The sequence below is a fragment of the Raphanus sativus genome, chromosome 2 (genome assembly GCF_000801105.2).
Source record: "Raphanus sativus cultivar WK10039 chromosome 2, ASM80110v3, whole genome shotgun sequence".
NCBI lineage: Eukaryota > Viridiplantae > Streptophyta > Magnoliopsida > Brassicales > Brassicaceae > Raphanus > Raphanus sativus.
Window position 1 is genome coordinate 26,023,138 of NC_079512.1, and position 15,813 is coordinate 26,038,950.

The following is a 15,813-nucleotide window of genomic DNA, read 5'->3' on the forward strand; positions in this document are numbered from 1 at the left end:
TATCAACCAACTGCGCATCAATACAAGTTGATTTTTTTTAGGAGAGACCGTGGTAACCAAATATGATTTACAATTTTTTTCATTTTCTTATAATTTTATATTTCTCAAATATTTAAAACTAAATAAATACACACTTAATACGCATGGTAAGATTTAAAACTATTATGAGTTCTGTATAAATAAGCTGTGAGACACATTCAATCTATTTTTCCTTTTGCTCCCAATATTTCAAGGAAGTGCGTGATTACATAATACAATTACGAAAGACAAAGTTTAAAAAATAAAAAAAAAGCAATACAATTTCGTTCAATTAATTTAAAGTTCTGAAATATTTATATATCTATATATATAAAAAAAAGACCCGCCCAATATCCACACAGATACACAGATCAGCCTCTAATATTATTTACGACAGTATACTATAAATAGTAGAAGTTGTACCCTCTAACCTTATGTTTTTCATAATTTTATATATATCATAAAAAAAGACCTGCCTAATCGGGCGGATTAAGATCTAGTTAATTTTACGTGAAAAGTCAAATTAAAAAGCAAAGTTATGGTTTGTAGTGGACAGTGAGTCACTGTCCCAGCCGTGTGTTTCAGCCATCAAACAATATCATTTTTTTACTTCAGATTTTAAGATTTTCTTATGGAAATGTTTATTGCAAAGTTTTTAGGATGAAGTTCTTAGCGTAATATAATAACGATCTCTTTTGGGTAAAATCAGTTGAATTCGGATTATTCGATTAGTTCAGTTCAAAATTTTGAATAATTCGGTTAGTTTGGTTCACAATTTTGATTAATAATTATTTTTGAAAACTCTAACTAACCGATTACCAAACCAAACACAAAATCAAAGTTTTTTTTATAAATCTTCTGAATCGAACCAAAACTTTTCACTTGACTAACCGAATTTCAATTCGGTTCGCGAGTTCGGTTAAAAATCCCAGGTTTAAGCATCTTAATCATACCACATTCGTAACATCCTCCCACTGAATCGACCAAACCTCAGTAAATTCACAAACACTGCTCACACAAAACAAAACAAAAGGTTATAGGACACTCCTAGTTTGTTACAACAATCAACTTTCTACAAATGGATACATGCATGAAAATAAACCATTAGCCATGCAACACCAGCTCGTCATCCTCCTTCTCCCCTTGCCAGACCCAAACAATATCCGCCAGAGCAGGCCTAAGATCCTCCTCCACCAGCTTCTGATACTCCACAGTATCCCCACTACATTTCTTCACTTCAACCAGGTGAAACGTCTCCGCCACTTCAAATATCTCCGCATCAATCAACAACCTCCCTTTCCTTCCCTCCTTCCCTCCTTCAAGTTTAAACAGCCCTGCCTCTTGCTTTCTTATCTTCAGCTTCAGCCCTTTAGCCACCTCCTCCAGCTTACAAATAATCTCTGAAGCAGGCTTTCTAGACGTGAACTTAGACTCTTGCTTCTTGTACACGTCTCCGAACAGTCCTCCTAGATCAAACCCTGATGACAATGATATAATATCAAAAGCGTTCAAGCTTGTTAGGTTTGGAGGAGGAGACTCATGGCTTTGGCTTTCACCTGAACCACCAGCTTCCATGGGATTATTATTAACCTCTCTGGCTTGTTGCCTCTTTTGCTTCAAGTGTAAACCTTTCCTGAACCAAGAACTCTCCTTGATTCTGGACATGGTGATCCTCGTCTCATGGTTAGGATCCAGCATCTTACACAACAGTCTCTTAGCCTCAACGGGAAACCCTCTTGGACACTTGAACTGCCCTTTCCCAATCTTCGTGTACATATCCATCAGATTAGAGTCATAGAAAGGGAGATAACCAGCCAAAAGAACAAACAAGACAACCCCACAAGCCCAAACATCAGCCTTAGTGCCATCATACGCCTCACGGTTCACAATCTCAGGACAGACATAAGCATGCGTACCACAAGCCGTGTGAAGCAAGCCATCTTCCCCTTTAGACTCCGCAAGCGCGCTTAAACCAAAATCAGAAACCTTGAGGTTATCGTGCTCGTCAAGCAAGAGATTCTCCGGCTTGATGTCACGGTGATACACTCCACGGCTGTGACAAAAGTCAACCGCGTTGACGAGCTGGTAAAAGTACTTCCAAGCAACTCTCTCGCTCAATTTCTCCTTTGTGATCTTATCGAAAAGCTCCCCGCCTTTGCAGTACTCTAGGATGAGGTAGATCTTCGTTTTCGTCGCCATGACCTCGTGGAGATTCACGATGTTTGGGTGCTTAGCGAGACTCATCACGGAGATCTCTCTCTTGACCTGCTCGCTGTGCACAGGTTTCTTGATTTTTTCCTTGTCTATCATCTTGATGGCTACGCTCTCGTTGGTGTGAATGCTTCTTCCGTAGAACACCTTTGCGAAGTTGCCTTGACCTAATAGTCTCCCAACCTCGTATCTATCGGTTAAAATACTTGGTTTGTTTTCCATCCTAATCGACACAAAGGTTCAGAACTTACTTCAAGATTCAAAAAAAAACCTTTATATAGACTAATGGAGAGGAAGGAGGATCAAGTTACCTCTTCGGCTATGTAAAGATGAGTCTTTATCTTTCAGAGAGACAAAAGAAGACGTGGAGATCTCTGCTTTGACCTATGCTCGTATCTGTCTTGGTTAGTTTATAATTGTGCTTTTGCGTTTCCTACGCGAGGAAGGAAGCATTCAAATTCAAAAAAAAAACAGAAAAATGTGTATATATATTCTCATGTGGACTCGTCCACCTAACGCACATGGAAGACAAAGTCTAAGTTATGTCAACTCGTGAGAAAGAAGCGCACATGAGAAAAGAATAAACGTATATTGTTTTATAACGACTTGCTTTACACATTCTCTGCCTCCTCCTGCTATTGTACGGACAAAACTTAAAAGAAATGTATACAAAGCGCTCAAATAACAGAACGTTAAATGGTCTTGTAGTGTTCATGCCTTATAGGGATTGTTTCTTGTTATGGTCGTGTTTATTCACTTTCTTCATGTTCCTGGCTTCCTGCTAGCCTACAATGGTTCACAATGTTGCTCTTACTTCTTGTTCATCCTGCAAAACAAAGCCGATTCGGTCAAATAAAGTATTCATCTTTGGCTTTGACTAAACGCATCAGCTCTGCTTCTCTGTATTGATTTTAAAAAGAAAACATTATATTCTTGCGTTTTGGGCCGAAGAAGCGATGAAAATGGGCCTGTACAAAATAATAAGCCCAACTGTTATATTAGTGGAGAAAACTAGGGCTTCAGATTTTTTTTTTTATTTCTTGCTTCTCTTTAATATAAAAACGCAGAGTAAGCCGAGAGTTGCCTTGCCTGCCGCCACTGAGGAAGGAAGAAGGAGAGTCGCCGTCTGCTCCGAAACAACAGCTGCAAACATGGTCAGTCCAAATCTCTTCCTTTTACTCTTAGCTTGTGTGTTCTCTGTATCTCTTTTTTTGAGTTCAGTGATCGCTCAGCTTTCCATAGAAATGGTGTATTCAAATCATGAGGCGTTTTGTTTAGTGTCTTAGGATCAATGTCCACTCTAGTTTTACTCTGTAATGTCCTTATGACAAGGCTATATATCAAATGTGATGTTTCTGTAATTAGTGTACTTGTTTCTGTTTCTATGGTTTTGTGTATGTTTTGAAAATGTTGTTTTGTATTGTAAAATTTTGCAGGCAAGGGGATTGAAGAAGCATCTGAAGAGGCTCAATGCCCCCCATCATTGGGGTCTTGACAAACTTGGTGGTGCCTTCGTACGTTTTCTTTTGTCTCAAATCACTTCCTATTAGAGAGACACATTCATTACTTTATGTGTCTTGAAATGGTTGATGATGCCGTTTCTTTTTTTTTTCTCAGGCTCCCAAGCCGTCTTCTGGACCTCACAAATCTAGGGAGTGTCTTCCTCTTGTCCTGATCATCAGGAACAGGTTGAAGTATGCTTTGACATACCGTGAAGTCATCTCCATCCTCATGCAGAGGCATATCCAAGTCGATGGTAAAGTCAGGACTGACAAAACATACCCTGCTGGCTTCATGGGTACGTCTCTCTCTCTCTTTTTTGGTTTATTCCCTATATGATGATGATCACTAGCCTAAGCTGCATTTTTTGATATAAATAGATGTTGTCTCCATCCCCAAGACCAATGAGAGCTTCCGTCTTCTTTACGACACCAAGGGACGTTTCCGTCTCCACTCCATCAGAGATGAGGAAGCAAATGTATACTTTTTTTTTTTTTTTTTTTTAAATTTGACTGTATGAGTGTAGTTATTGACTTGTTTTCATTGTGTGCAGTTCAAGCTTTGCAAGGTGAGGGCTATCCTGCTCGGACGAAAGGGAATCCCTTACCTCAACACTTACGACGGTCGCACCATCCGTTACCCCGATCCGCTCATCAAACCGAACGACACCATCAAGCTCGACCTCGAGGAGAACAAGATCGTCGAGTTCATCAAGTTCGACGTCGGCAACGTTGTGATGGTGACTGGCGGTAGAAACAGAGGGCGTGTTGGTGTGATTAAGAACCGTGAGAAGCATAAGGGAAGCTTTGAGACGATTCACATCCAAGACTCGACGGGGCATGAGTTCGCCACGAGGTTGGGTAATGTGTTCACTCTGGGGAAAGGGACTAAGCCGTGGGTGTCTCTTCCAAAGGGTAAAGGTATTAAGCTTACCATCATTGAGGAAGCTAGGAAGAGGCTTTCGGCTCAGCAAGCTGCTTAGATGTTGAATCGTTCAAGACCGTTTGTTCGCTTCTTGCTTCAGTTTTGAGTTTGTTTTTTTTCTTTCTATTACATGTTTCTTTCTTGCAAAACCCCCATAAGAAAAAGAAAAACAGCTGAACGTTTTAGAGAGTTTTGTAATATTTGTATGGATATTTTTTTTATAGTAATTTACTCTTCAAAATCATCGACTTGAGATGTATTACGTTCAAAACGATGCTGCAAAGTCAATGAATCAATAGGGTAAATCTCACGGTGTAAATATTTATAAAATTAATATATTAAATAGTTTACTATAATTTTTTTATTTTTAAATTATTATGTAATTTATATTGTAATCAGTATGCTAATTTTTTCAAATAATATTATTTTATTTTAATCATAGGTAAAATTTTGGATATATAAGAAAATATCTAATTTTCCGATTCAACCATAATTTGTTTATTCTATAGATTAAAATATTGATTAATTTTGTTGTTTACATTTAATTTGATATTGCCTTAGATTTGTAAATATATTTTAGAAAGATTATGTATAATTTAATATAATTTATTTTTAAAATCAAATAGTAAAAATAAATTAAAGTTTTAATTGACTCAAAGTTACTGATATTAATATAACAACGATAGTATTATGAAACCTCATGCATATGTATAAATTATAGAAAATAACTTAGTTGCAATAGTTGGTTAATATTTATTCATAATATTAATTGAGATCTCATATTAGTTAATAGTATGTTACATTGTTCTATAGTTTATATTTATAAAAATATTAATATGAACAATAATACATTATATTTAGTTAAGTGTTTGATTTTGTATTAAAAATTTAGATTAGTCCAATTACTCATTTTGTGGATATATTGTGTTACATATATTCCTTCAAACTAAAATATATTATTTCTAGTTTAACTCAACCAAATTGAATTAATTGTATTCTTTGGTTCTTCATCATAGATATGTAAGTATGTTACTATCTTTTATAATTTGGTATATGTTAATTTGCAAAAAAAAAAATTAGAAAGTAAAGTCATGATCGGTACGAATTTGCATAAAAATAACTTATAAACTTATAAAGTCAAGACTATTTTCTGAACTTTTTTTTTTGTAAAATTACATCACATATAAAAATGTTTTCATTATAAATTTTCTAAATACTTTCTTTATTATATATTTGATTTGGAAAAATATAAAAGGATACTTAATTAGAAAATAAAAAATGCATTTTTATTCATTAAAATATCTTGTGTTATGTTATTTATTTTTTTTTGTAATAAATTTGAGAAATAGATTAATTAAAATAAAATAATTATATTAAAATATATATTATGTTGTTTAAGATTATCTTTTAAAGGGATAATTATTTATTTACTCTAAAATCAAAATTATTTTGTTAAGTTTCCTTTTAATGAATCGCATTATATATAAAAGATATTTTTCGTTTTTAAAATTTACAATTTTTTTTCATTATATAGGTTATTTAGAGAAGGAAACCCAAATAAAAAGGAATTTTTTTCTTTTTAATAATGACAAATAGATATATTTGATTCACTAAGAGTAATATTGTTATTAACCATCATAAGAATTAACGCGACCGCGACACATAGGAAACTGACTTCTCAAATAATATTATAGAGATTAAAACTAAACAATATTTTAAAAAAATTTAGATATCTAAAAGAAACTAATGATATTACGATTAAAATTTTATTTACTTTTTTAAAAGATGTAGTTTGAAATTTTTAGTAATAAAAGTTTTATAATTATAAAAGTAAAATTAAATAAAATTTCGAAATTTATAATTCATATTTGAATATATTTATTTTAGAGATGATTTATGAGTTATTACCATATTTAAAAAAGTTCACCAAAAATATAAATCGGCATTAAATGTAATGTATGAATTATTGTCATATTTTATAAAGTTTACCAAAAATATATATCAGCAATAAATCTTATTGTCCATGTCATATTTAACTATAAGCCATGTCATCAATTTTAGTAACCATGTCATCATTTTTTGTGAAATTGATTGTGGAGACGACATGTGGCAAAATCACTTCGCAAATATAGTCTAGGGGATTGCTTGGTAACTAGAAGTTTTACTGATGGATAATTTGGTTTCTAGACAAAATCTATGTGTGTTTCAAAAAGAAAAAAGATAAAATCTATATGTTAACGAATTATTTATTTATTAATATATTTTTATGTTTATATATTATATTATTTTAATGAATATATAATTTTTTTATATATAAGAAAGTAAGAAACAAATAAATTTGTAGATTAATATTATTTCTTAATATATATTAATTTTATGTTAGTTTAGACTGATTTAAATTAATTTAAAATAGTCTACACACATTTAAACTGTTTAAATTAGTTTTTTTTTTTAAAATGTCTCGGTTTTAACCTATTTATCGTGTAAACGGCTATTTGACCATAGAACTGTGTGTTTGTAGTCTAGTATGTACACTGAAAACTATGAAAGTGAGATTTTGATGCGTAGTCTGTCCAGGCTAATAAGGACGGCTCTATTCTATCGTGGACTCAACAAAGTCAAGCTCCAAACATAAAATGACCAATCTTTTCAAACCGTTTCTTAAGTTATGTATGAACCACTCCTTCCTTTGCTTTGCTTTGCATTCTTGTGTTTGTCCATTTATGAAATATATCTTTTTTTATTTGTTTGTGACATTCAGTGACTCTGGAGCTACAAAACAAAATATGTTAGCCGCCTTATAGAAGTCAAAACATTCGGGTGTTTTAACTAAACACGCTTCACACTAAGTCACATGTAATAACCCTTCATAATTGCTTTGGTCTTTCCCTCTCTCACTTAGTCAAAATATCATTCCCGGAAACTTCATCCCCTGCAGTAAAGGAAGAAGAAGAGAATCAGATACAGTAACAATTGATGGGATCTTTCAACCAGCAAAGATCTGTTCCTAAGTTCAAATCAGCAACTCCGTCGCCACTTCCTCTCTCTTCCTACTTCTCTTTGCCTCCTGGTCTTACTCAAGCCGACCTTCTTGACTCTCCTCTTCTCTTCACTTCCTCCAACGTATGTTATCAGTTGACTATTCATTTTTTCTCATTTGACTTTTTAAGAACGGATTTGCCTTTTTCTTGGAATTGTTGAACAAGTTAATGTAAGTGAACTTTCCTGTTCTTTTTAGTCTTGTCTGGTTCATTACTCTTGTCTTCTGTCTCTTTTCTTGAAGTTTTACCATGTTTCTTCCTGAAACCACAGGTTTTGCCATCTCCAACGACAGGCACTTTTCCTTTGAAGTCTCTAAACTGGAAGAGCAACGGTTTGCTCATCGACCAGAATGAAATCAAAGCTGAAGATGGGAAGGAGAAGCAGTTTGATTTTGCATTCAATACCAACCAGACATCTCCTCTTTTGTTCATATCTCATTTTCAGACAGGAGATGAGACCTCAACTCAAGTGAATGTACCCAAAGTTCATGAGTCTGGTAACAAAACCTCTGAAGATGGATACAACTGGCGTAAATACGGACAGAAGCAAGTCAAAGGAAGCGAAAACCCTAGGAGTTACTTCAGATGCACTTATCCAAACTGCGTCACAAAGAAGAAAGTGGAGACGTCTCTTCTGAAGGGTCATGTCACTGAGATTGTCTATAAAGGAAGCCACAACCATCCCAAACCCGAATCAACAAGAAGGTCAGCTTCCACTGCGGCAACAAGTGACGTCAGTTCTCATCAGAGTGGTGCTGGTGAAGATAACGTAGTAGATGCCAAAAGAGGGTATGCAGAGTCATATGTCAAAAGTGAGGAAACAGTGAGATGTGACGTTGATTGTTTGTGTTAATGCAGGAAAAGAGAAGAGGCTGTGAAGGAGCCAAGAGTGGTGGTTCAGACAACAAGTGATATAGACATCCTTGACGATGGTTACAGATGGAGAAAGTATGGTCAGAAAGTCGTTAAAGGCAATCCAAATCCAAGGTCTGTTTTCTTTTCTTTGTTCTCTTGAGAGTTACAAGGAGGCTTTTTTTGACCTAATAAACGTGTGATGCACGCAGGAGCTATTACAAGTGCACATTCACAGGATGTTGCGTAAGGAAGCAAGTGGAGAGAGCATTCCATGACGCAAAGTCAGTGATCACCACTTACGAAGGAAAGCATAACCACCACATCCCCCCAACCCAAAGAAAGATATCACACCTCAGCATGGCAGATTGTGTTAGCTTTTAGTTTTTCAGAACGTTATGTTTGGCAAATGATGTAATAAACACACACAAAAAGGCACATGCTATTAAGCTGACATTTTGAAGTAAAGGGCCATTCACTTTCGTCGCTTCTTTGACTTTGTCTAAAACCTAGATCTGTTTCAATGGCTTCTCCTCTTCTTCCCACTTCAACTTCTGACCTCTGTCTTTGTACTGTGGTGGTGATGTTCATGACAAGCGTTGGATCGCCTTTGATGTCTACTCTGGCCCTTGGGATGATGGCTGTGTGTTGTGGCCATCCACGGTGCGTTTGGTGCACCGGAAGATTTGTTTCTTGAGGAACAAGAAACCATTAGATCTGGTCTTTTCAACTTCTTTAACCAAACTGACTCAATGTCACGCGTTAGAGCCTAAGATGGTTTTTTCTTGCATTTACATATAATTTTCGTTTCATTGTTCTTTATCTTTATCGAAGTCGCTTGTGACCCAGAATAGACTGGTATATTCAAAAAGTTTTTTTCATTCTTTTATCACAAATGTAAAAATGGTTTAAACCCCAAAACCAAAACCATGAGTGAAGAATAAATAAGATTACATTACATGCTGCTCTCTGTGGTATTGACGCATCTTCTCTGCAACCTTTGCCCACGCATTAGCCATCATCTCTGCATATTCAACCTACACATCAAAATCCAACGACTCTGTTCTCATGCGGTTATTACACAAATCCATGTTTCTCTGCATAATGCATTCACCACCATGCAAGAGAGCAGATACATACAGCCAACTTTTCAAGCATTCACTCAATAACTCTAATCAATCAACAAAACCTTTCATCATATTCAAGAAGTCTGCACGCCTTTCAACCTCAGACTGGTTATTTTCCTGTCATGATAATAAGTTATTTAGATAAGACTGTAAATCAGCATAAGAAATATGATATGATCAAGCTACAAACTATCTCGGAAGCCGTTGATTGAGGTCCAATCACAGAATCAATCTAATGATCAAGCTACAAACTATCTCGGAAACCGTTGATTGAGGTCCAATCACAGACTCAATCTTGTGAAGCCCCCTCTTAAGCCTAATCACCAGTGGAACAATATATGCCCATAAAAAAAGTATTAAAAGACCCATTGGAGATTAAAATTTCCAACTTTTTCTACAGCTACCCCAATTTTCGAAGGCTCATGGGCCTGATTCCAATCCACTTATACAAAATACCCATGTTTCTTAAGGCCCGTGAAGAAACAAAGTAAAATCACTCTAAATCAAGCTCAAATGCATTGTGTAAATGCTTCATAGGAAATACCAAAACTTACATATAAAAATAGATGAGTAGATTTTTTTGCTACAACGATCCAAATTAAATAGCAAATAAATTTAAATATTTAGAAACTGATATCATAGTATCTGTAAAATCCAATGGATCGAGACTCAAGAAATCATTTAAAATAATTATGTAATAACCCTTTCCTCGACGCAATCTCTGGCCATTTACAATTTAGTTTTACGTTGAAGACAAAGACGATGGAAAAGACAAAACGACCGGAGGTATAAACAATACAAGTCATCTCTTACGTAAGCATAAAGTTAAATTAAGGAAAAATACAATCTCCACGTTGTCGTTTCAGAAAAATACAAGTTTTGAAAGATTGGGTCTAGTGAGAAACATATATGATAGTTATATATATATATATATATTTATATATGTGTGTGTGTCTATTTTATGACCTAACTCCAAACTCACTAGGTTAAACAATTGATTGCGACCATACTGTGTGACCACATTTTGTTGTATTTGGAACGATCTTGTTTTTGATCCTATAAGACATGCTTATGTCATTTCAATACTCATCATCTAATTAAGTCATTTGTTTGACCACAAGATACGTTTATCTACTCCAATATTGTTGATAAGGCGTAACAAAGTGTCATCTTGTTATCTTGTTAAACATGTACAGTGCTTCAATATGAATTTTGTTAGTGAGAGAGATTGAGTGTTTATTAACTTCAATCAATTGTAGAGTAGAGAGTCTTACATGATTTGAACAAATTTTACTTGTAATTATATGTGTATCAGTGTTCGACCATGTATGCTTGGGATAGAGAAATATATTTACGGGAAAATGGATTTTGGAATTTACCTTTCTAAGTTTCCGGTTTTTGTATCATCTTCTTCGGAAACGTACAAAATACATTTTCACGAAATATCTCAAATGATATACATTCTGACATGTATCATTACATTAAATGTAATATAATAGAAATTTGTTTTTTTTTCAGAAAAAAGTCGGAAGGCAATAATTTTATACTTGTATTCTTTATTTTTTGAAAAAGATATCGCAACCAGAGGTGTTCGAGTCGAACCGAACCAATCAAACCAAAACCGGTCCAAACCGAACCAAAGTTTATTATCAAATAGTTTGGTTTAAAATTTTTTAACCCAAACTAACCAAATCGAAACCGATCCAAACCGAACTGAATTAAACCGAACCTTATACAATATGCTTTTGTTATAATTGTTTTTTTAATTTTCTGTTCTTATAAATTTTTTGTGGTTTGTTAAACTTTTCTTTTAGTTTTATATTAGATTTAATTTACATAGTTTATTTGTAAGATGCATTATTAACGATGTTTTAAAAAAAATATTAATTGTAGTTAACTTTAATTTAATTATGTTCTTATAAATGTTTTGCATTTTATATTGGATTTAATTAATATAATTTAGTTTTTTACCGTCACCAATATTATGATTTCATGATCGCATTTATGTTTTAAAATATGAGGTCTCTTAAAAGAACTAAATTAGAGAAATCCAATTGAACCGATCCCGAAACATAAACCAAACCGAATACAAACAAAACCAAAACCGATCTAAACCAAAGTATAGTAATTATGGTTTGCTTTGGTTGAAAGAATTATAGCACCGAATTAACCAAAATGAACCAAACTTAAACCAAACCGATAAAATAACCAAAGTATCCACTCCTAAGATCGCTACACGATGATTATGTATTTACGTCTATTTGTTTTTTCCCAATAATATTTGTTTCTAAGAAGTAGCTACAAAAGTATATACAATTAAGCATGAAATAACCAAAAATCAAACGTTGTTATATTGAGAGAGCATCAAGTTATTTGTTGATGCATGTTACTTCACTTGCTGGGTCATTTCTTTGATTTGCAACCTTATTTTTTTTTTTTGAAATTTTTTTTATCTGGTTGAATCGAGGAGTCACAAGCACGTGGATAGGATTTGCAACCTTATTCAAATTATTGTATCATAAATTATATAATCCAACCCCAAAAGAAGAAAAGGAAGAGAAATGTGAAAATACTAAATAAGTAAGACAGTCGTGTAGCTGGGACTGGATAGAGATCACTGTCCTGAAGTGTGTAATTGAGACGGCAGAAAGGAGACAGCAGAGAGATGCACGTGAAGCACGTGAACAGAGCCTGGTTTACCTTATGTGAAGTAGGGAGTGGTCCATTGGGCCTGTTCAGATGGTTACGTTTCTTCATTTATCTATCTAATTATTTATATAGGTGCAATAAATACATAAAACAAAGTTCACTCTCAATGTGATTTGTCTCTTTCTTAATCAATAGATTTTCCTTTTATGAAACAACTTGCTCTTAGTATTGTTGGTGATAAATATCATAACAAATTTCTTGCAAAAAGGAAATATAAACAAAATTATTGAGTTCGAGCTACATTTACATAGTTGTATTAAACGAGAACAAAACACACATTAAAATATCAAACTTTTACAAGAGATGCTATCAAGCCTAAGATAATGTAGGATATTTATAAGCTAATATGTTGGCAACTTAAATTAATATTTTGGATATCCATATGAATTTTCGTATGCAGAAAATTAAAATACAAATATTACATCATTGGAGTCCACATAAAGTATAAAAGAAAACATACTTATGAATAAAGTCCAATCGATTTTCGTTTGGAATGACTCCTGGATTCCTGCTCCTCGTCCGAGATCAGCACAACAAAAAAATCTTGTTCAATTTTTAAATCCATCTTTAACGGTGGCGGATCTCATCAATCCAATTGACAGGTCTTGGAATGAAAACCTGCTCAACGCATACATACACCCGGACGATGTTAAAATCATCAGAGGTATGGCACTTAGCCGAAATCAACGGCCTGACACAAATGGATGGGCGTTTACAGAATCTGGAAAATATTCGGTGAAATCAGGATTTCGAACGGAAACTATATACCCAAATAGAGAACCAAAGATAACACCTTTCGGACCAAATATAAAACCTTTATTGGTTTTCTCCTGGAAACTAAATTGCTCGCCAAAATTGCGGCATTTCATTTGGCAAGTACTATCTGGAACATTACCAGTGTTAAAAAATTTAAAGACACGTGGTAATTAATGTGATCTTAGATGCAACATTTGTGGAGCTGAGGAAGAAACAGTGCATCATGTACTTTTTGAGTGCCCACCAGCCTTACAAACATGGGCTTTATCAAGGATCCCGTCTCCCCCGGGAGTTTTTCCCTCAACATTAGTTTTTACAAGTCTGGATTACTTATTTTGGAGGCTACCGAAAGAAGTAGATTCAAACTATTTTCCTTGGATTATGTGGTATATTTGGAAGAACAGAAATAACAAGATCTATACAAATAGGAATGGGAATTCCCAGGAGATATTGCGGATAGCGGATCTTGAGGAAATCCTATGGACAGAGGCACAATTATTGGTACCGCCTCCTACTGGAAATGTTCAGCCTCCCACCGATTGGCAAACTTTAGGATCAACCAGGGTATGTTTTGTCGATGGATCTTAGAAGGAACAAGATGTGTTTACTGGACAGGGATGGTACTGCCGACAGATAAACTCAGAAGACAAGATGATGGGGGCAATGAATCTCCGACGTAGTCTATCTCCTTTACATGCAGAATGTGAAGCGCTGATTTGAGCAATGGAGTGCATGAAGACCCTGCAGTTCTCAGATGTGGTTTTTGCTACGGATTGTTCTCAATTGGTGACGATGGTGTCTACACCCGAAGAATGACCAGCATTTACTACGCACATGGAGGAATTTCGCCGAAGTAAGACTTTCTTCCCTAATTTCAAGATCAGACATATTCCAAGGGCGCAAAATACAATGGCGGACAAGCTTGCTCATGGGGCAAGGAGTTCACCTTCAGCAATGTTATATGTCGATTCGATACCTCCGGTTTGGCTTTCCGAATCGGTGGAATCACGTTAGAGTAATTTATTCCTGTCAAAAAAAAAAAAGAATAAAGCCTGGTGGTTTGTTTTGTTCCAAGAGCATTTCTAACTCTACTTCATATTTTAATGCAAAATAAAGTTTGAAATAAGAGATACTCTAATCCCATTTTATTTTCTACTTGACAAGAGTAAGAATGAATTTACTTAATAAATGGAATTATATTTTTACTCATGAAGTAGAGTTAGAGTTAGTAAAACCCAATTCTATTATGAAATTATTCTATTTTAAAGTACAAAAAGAGTTTTACAATGAAAATGGTCTTAGCCGACTTGTGTCTCTTGTTTAAGCTTAATCTACTTGATGTTGTTTTCTGTTTGGGTAATAAACTTGATTGGTTTTAAGTTTTTACCGGATTCTCTTTGTATTTTTATGTTTCTCTAAATGAAGGCATTGTCTCTGGGGATGCCCGTTTAAGTTTCTGGAAATTGTTCTTTGTTCTTCAACTTTGTATCAGTTTGGCTCAAAAGTTTAATAAAACTTCAAGAGATAAAAAGAGTAAATCCAACAATTGTAGCCGTAATATGATAACAAATATGGGAAATATATTTAATCTTATTATATAAAGCTTAGTTTTTCAAAATTACTAATTAACACAATTGTTACATGTGTTAATTTTTTTTTAAGATTATGACATGTATCAAAAATATGATACAATTTTTTTTTTGGATTTAAAAGAGATTAAGAGAAAAAAAATCTCATTACAAAAATAGTCTTTTAAAGTTCAATTTATGAATTGGTATTTTTAGAAAATGAAAATTTACAAAATTATCATTTTTATATTATATATTGTTAAAAATATTTGATAGTAATTTTAATTTATTGATTGTGATATGTGTCAATAAATTTTTAAGATTGTAACATGTATCAAAATATGATACAATTCTTTTTTAAGGATTTAAAAGAGATTAAGAAAAAGGAAAATTTTCATTATAAAAATAGTCTTTTAAAGTTATATTTTAAGATTTCGTATTTTAAAAAAGGAAAGTTACAAAATTACCATTTTAGTATTTTACATTATATATTTTTAAATATATTTGATAGTAATTTTCATTTTTCTAAAAATTCTAAACAAGAAACTAATTGTAAAAATATATTTTAAAGTAATTATTTCTTTGCTAATATTTTTTTTAAAAAATTGTGACATGTGTTAAAAACGATACAATCCTTTTTCATTTATGATTTAAAAGAGGTTTAGAAAAAGAATTCATTAAAAAAATAGGCTTTTATGGTTCTTTTTAGAATTTTATAAAAATTACTATTATATTGTTTTTTACAATTACATATTGTTAAAAAAAATTGATCGTAATTTATTTTTTAAAGCCTAAACAAAATAATAAGGACAAGACTTAAGTCCACCCCCTATGGTGAACCTTTAAATTCACCACTTACCTCAAAACCAATCAAAATGTCATGTAGATAATTAAACAAAAAAATGTTAAATTATTTAAAAATAGTTAAAAAAAAAAGAAATAACGTTAATTTTAATGACGTTAACTAAACACTAAACCTTAAATTTAAATTCTAAACCAAAACCTATACCCTAAACCCAAACCATATATCCAAAATCCAAATTCTAAACCCTAAATCCAAACGCTATACCCTAAACTCATCCTATATCCTATACCCTAAACCTAAAT

At 33.4% G+C, this 15,813-nt stretch overlaps 3 protein-coding genes across 3 annotated transcripts; 2 read left to right on the top strand and 1 right to left on the bottom strand.

Annotated features, from left to right (window-relative positions):
* Nucleotides 1-968: 968 nt before the first annotated feature.
* LOC108843093 (CBL-interacting serine/threonine-protein kinase 2-like) lies at nucleotides 969-2,667 on the bottom strand. Its single transcript, XM_018616185.2, has 2 exons — nucleotides 2,541-2,667; nucleotides 969-2,452 (listed from the first exon to the last, which is right to left on the bottom strand). The coding sequence occupies exon 2, from the start codon at nucleotides 2,449-2,451 to the stop codon at nucleotides 1,123-1,125; it is 1,329 nt and encodes a 442-aa protein (XP_018471687.1). The 5' UTR covers nucleotide 2,452; nucleotides 2,541-2,667; the 3' UTR covers nucleotides 969-1,122.
* Nucleotides 2,668-3,263: 596 nt separating this feature from the next.
* LOC108843096 (40S ribosomal protein S4-1) lies at nucleotides 3,264-4,897 on the top strand. The gene is made up of 5 exons (XM_018616187.2): nucleotides 3,264-3,383; nucleotides 3,666-3,743; nucleotides 3,847-4,027; nucleotides 4,110-4,207; nucleotides 4,283-4,897. The coding sequence occupies exons 1-5, from the start codon at nucleotides 3,381-3,383 to the stop codon at nucleotides 4,709-4,711; spliced, it is 789 nt and encodes a 262-aa protein (XP_018471689.2). The 5' UTR covers nucleotides 3,264-3,380; the 3' UTR covers nucleotides 4,712-4,897.
* Nucleotides 4,898-7,499: 2,602 nt separating this feature from the next.
* Nucleotides 7,500-9,028, top strand: LOC108843094 (probable WRKY transcription factor 26). The gene is made up of 4 exons (XM_018616186.2): nucleotides 7,500-7,776; nucleotides 7,966-8,483; nucleotides 8,553-8,681; nucleotides 8,759-9,028. Exons 1-4 carry the CDS (start codon nucleotides 7,630-7,632, stop codon nucleotides 8,928-8,930), a joined length of 966 nt encoding a protein of 321 aa, XP_018471688.1. The 5' UTR covers nucleotides 7,500-7,629; the 3' UTR covers nucleotides 8,931-9,028.
* Nucleotides 9,029-15,813: the final 6,785 nt, after the last annotated feature.

Excerpts from the sequence above, each read along its gene's own strand:
- LOC108843096 (XM_018616187.2), top strand. Across the intron at positions 3,744-3,846 it reads ACAAACTTGGTGGTGCCTTC|GCTCCCAAGCCGTCTTCTGG; the intron begins GTACGTTTTCTT and ends TTTTTTTCTCAG. Across the intron at positions 4,028-4,109 it reads ATACCCTGCTGGCTTCATGG|ATGTTGTCTCCATCCCCAAG; the intron begins GTACGTCTCTCT and ends TGATATAAATAG.
- LOC108843093 (XM_018616185.2), bottom strand. The coding sequence starts at position 2,451 with ATGGAAAACAAACCAAGTATTTTAACCGATAGATACGAGGTTGGGAGA.
- LOC108843094 (XM_018616186.2), top strand. The coding sequence starts at position 7,630 with ATGGGATCTTTCAACCAGCAAAGATCTGTTCCTAAGTTCAAATCAGCA. Across the intron at positions 7,777-7,965 it reads TTCTCTTCACTTCCTCCAAC|GTTTTGCCATCTCCAACGAC; the intron begins GTATGTTATCAG and ends CTGAAACCACAG. Across the intron at positions 8,682-8,758 it reads AAAGGCAATCCAAATCCAAG|GAGCTATTACAAGTGCACAT; the intron begins GTCTGTTTTCTT and ends TGATGCACGCAG.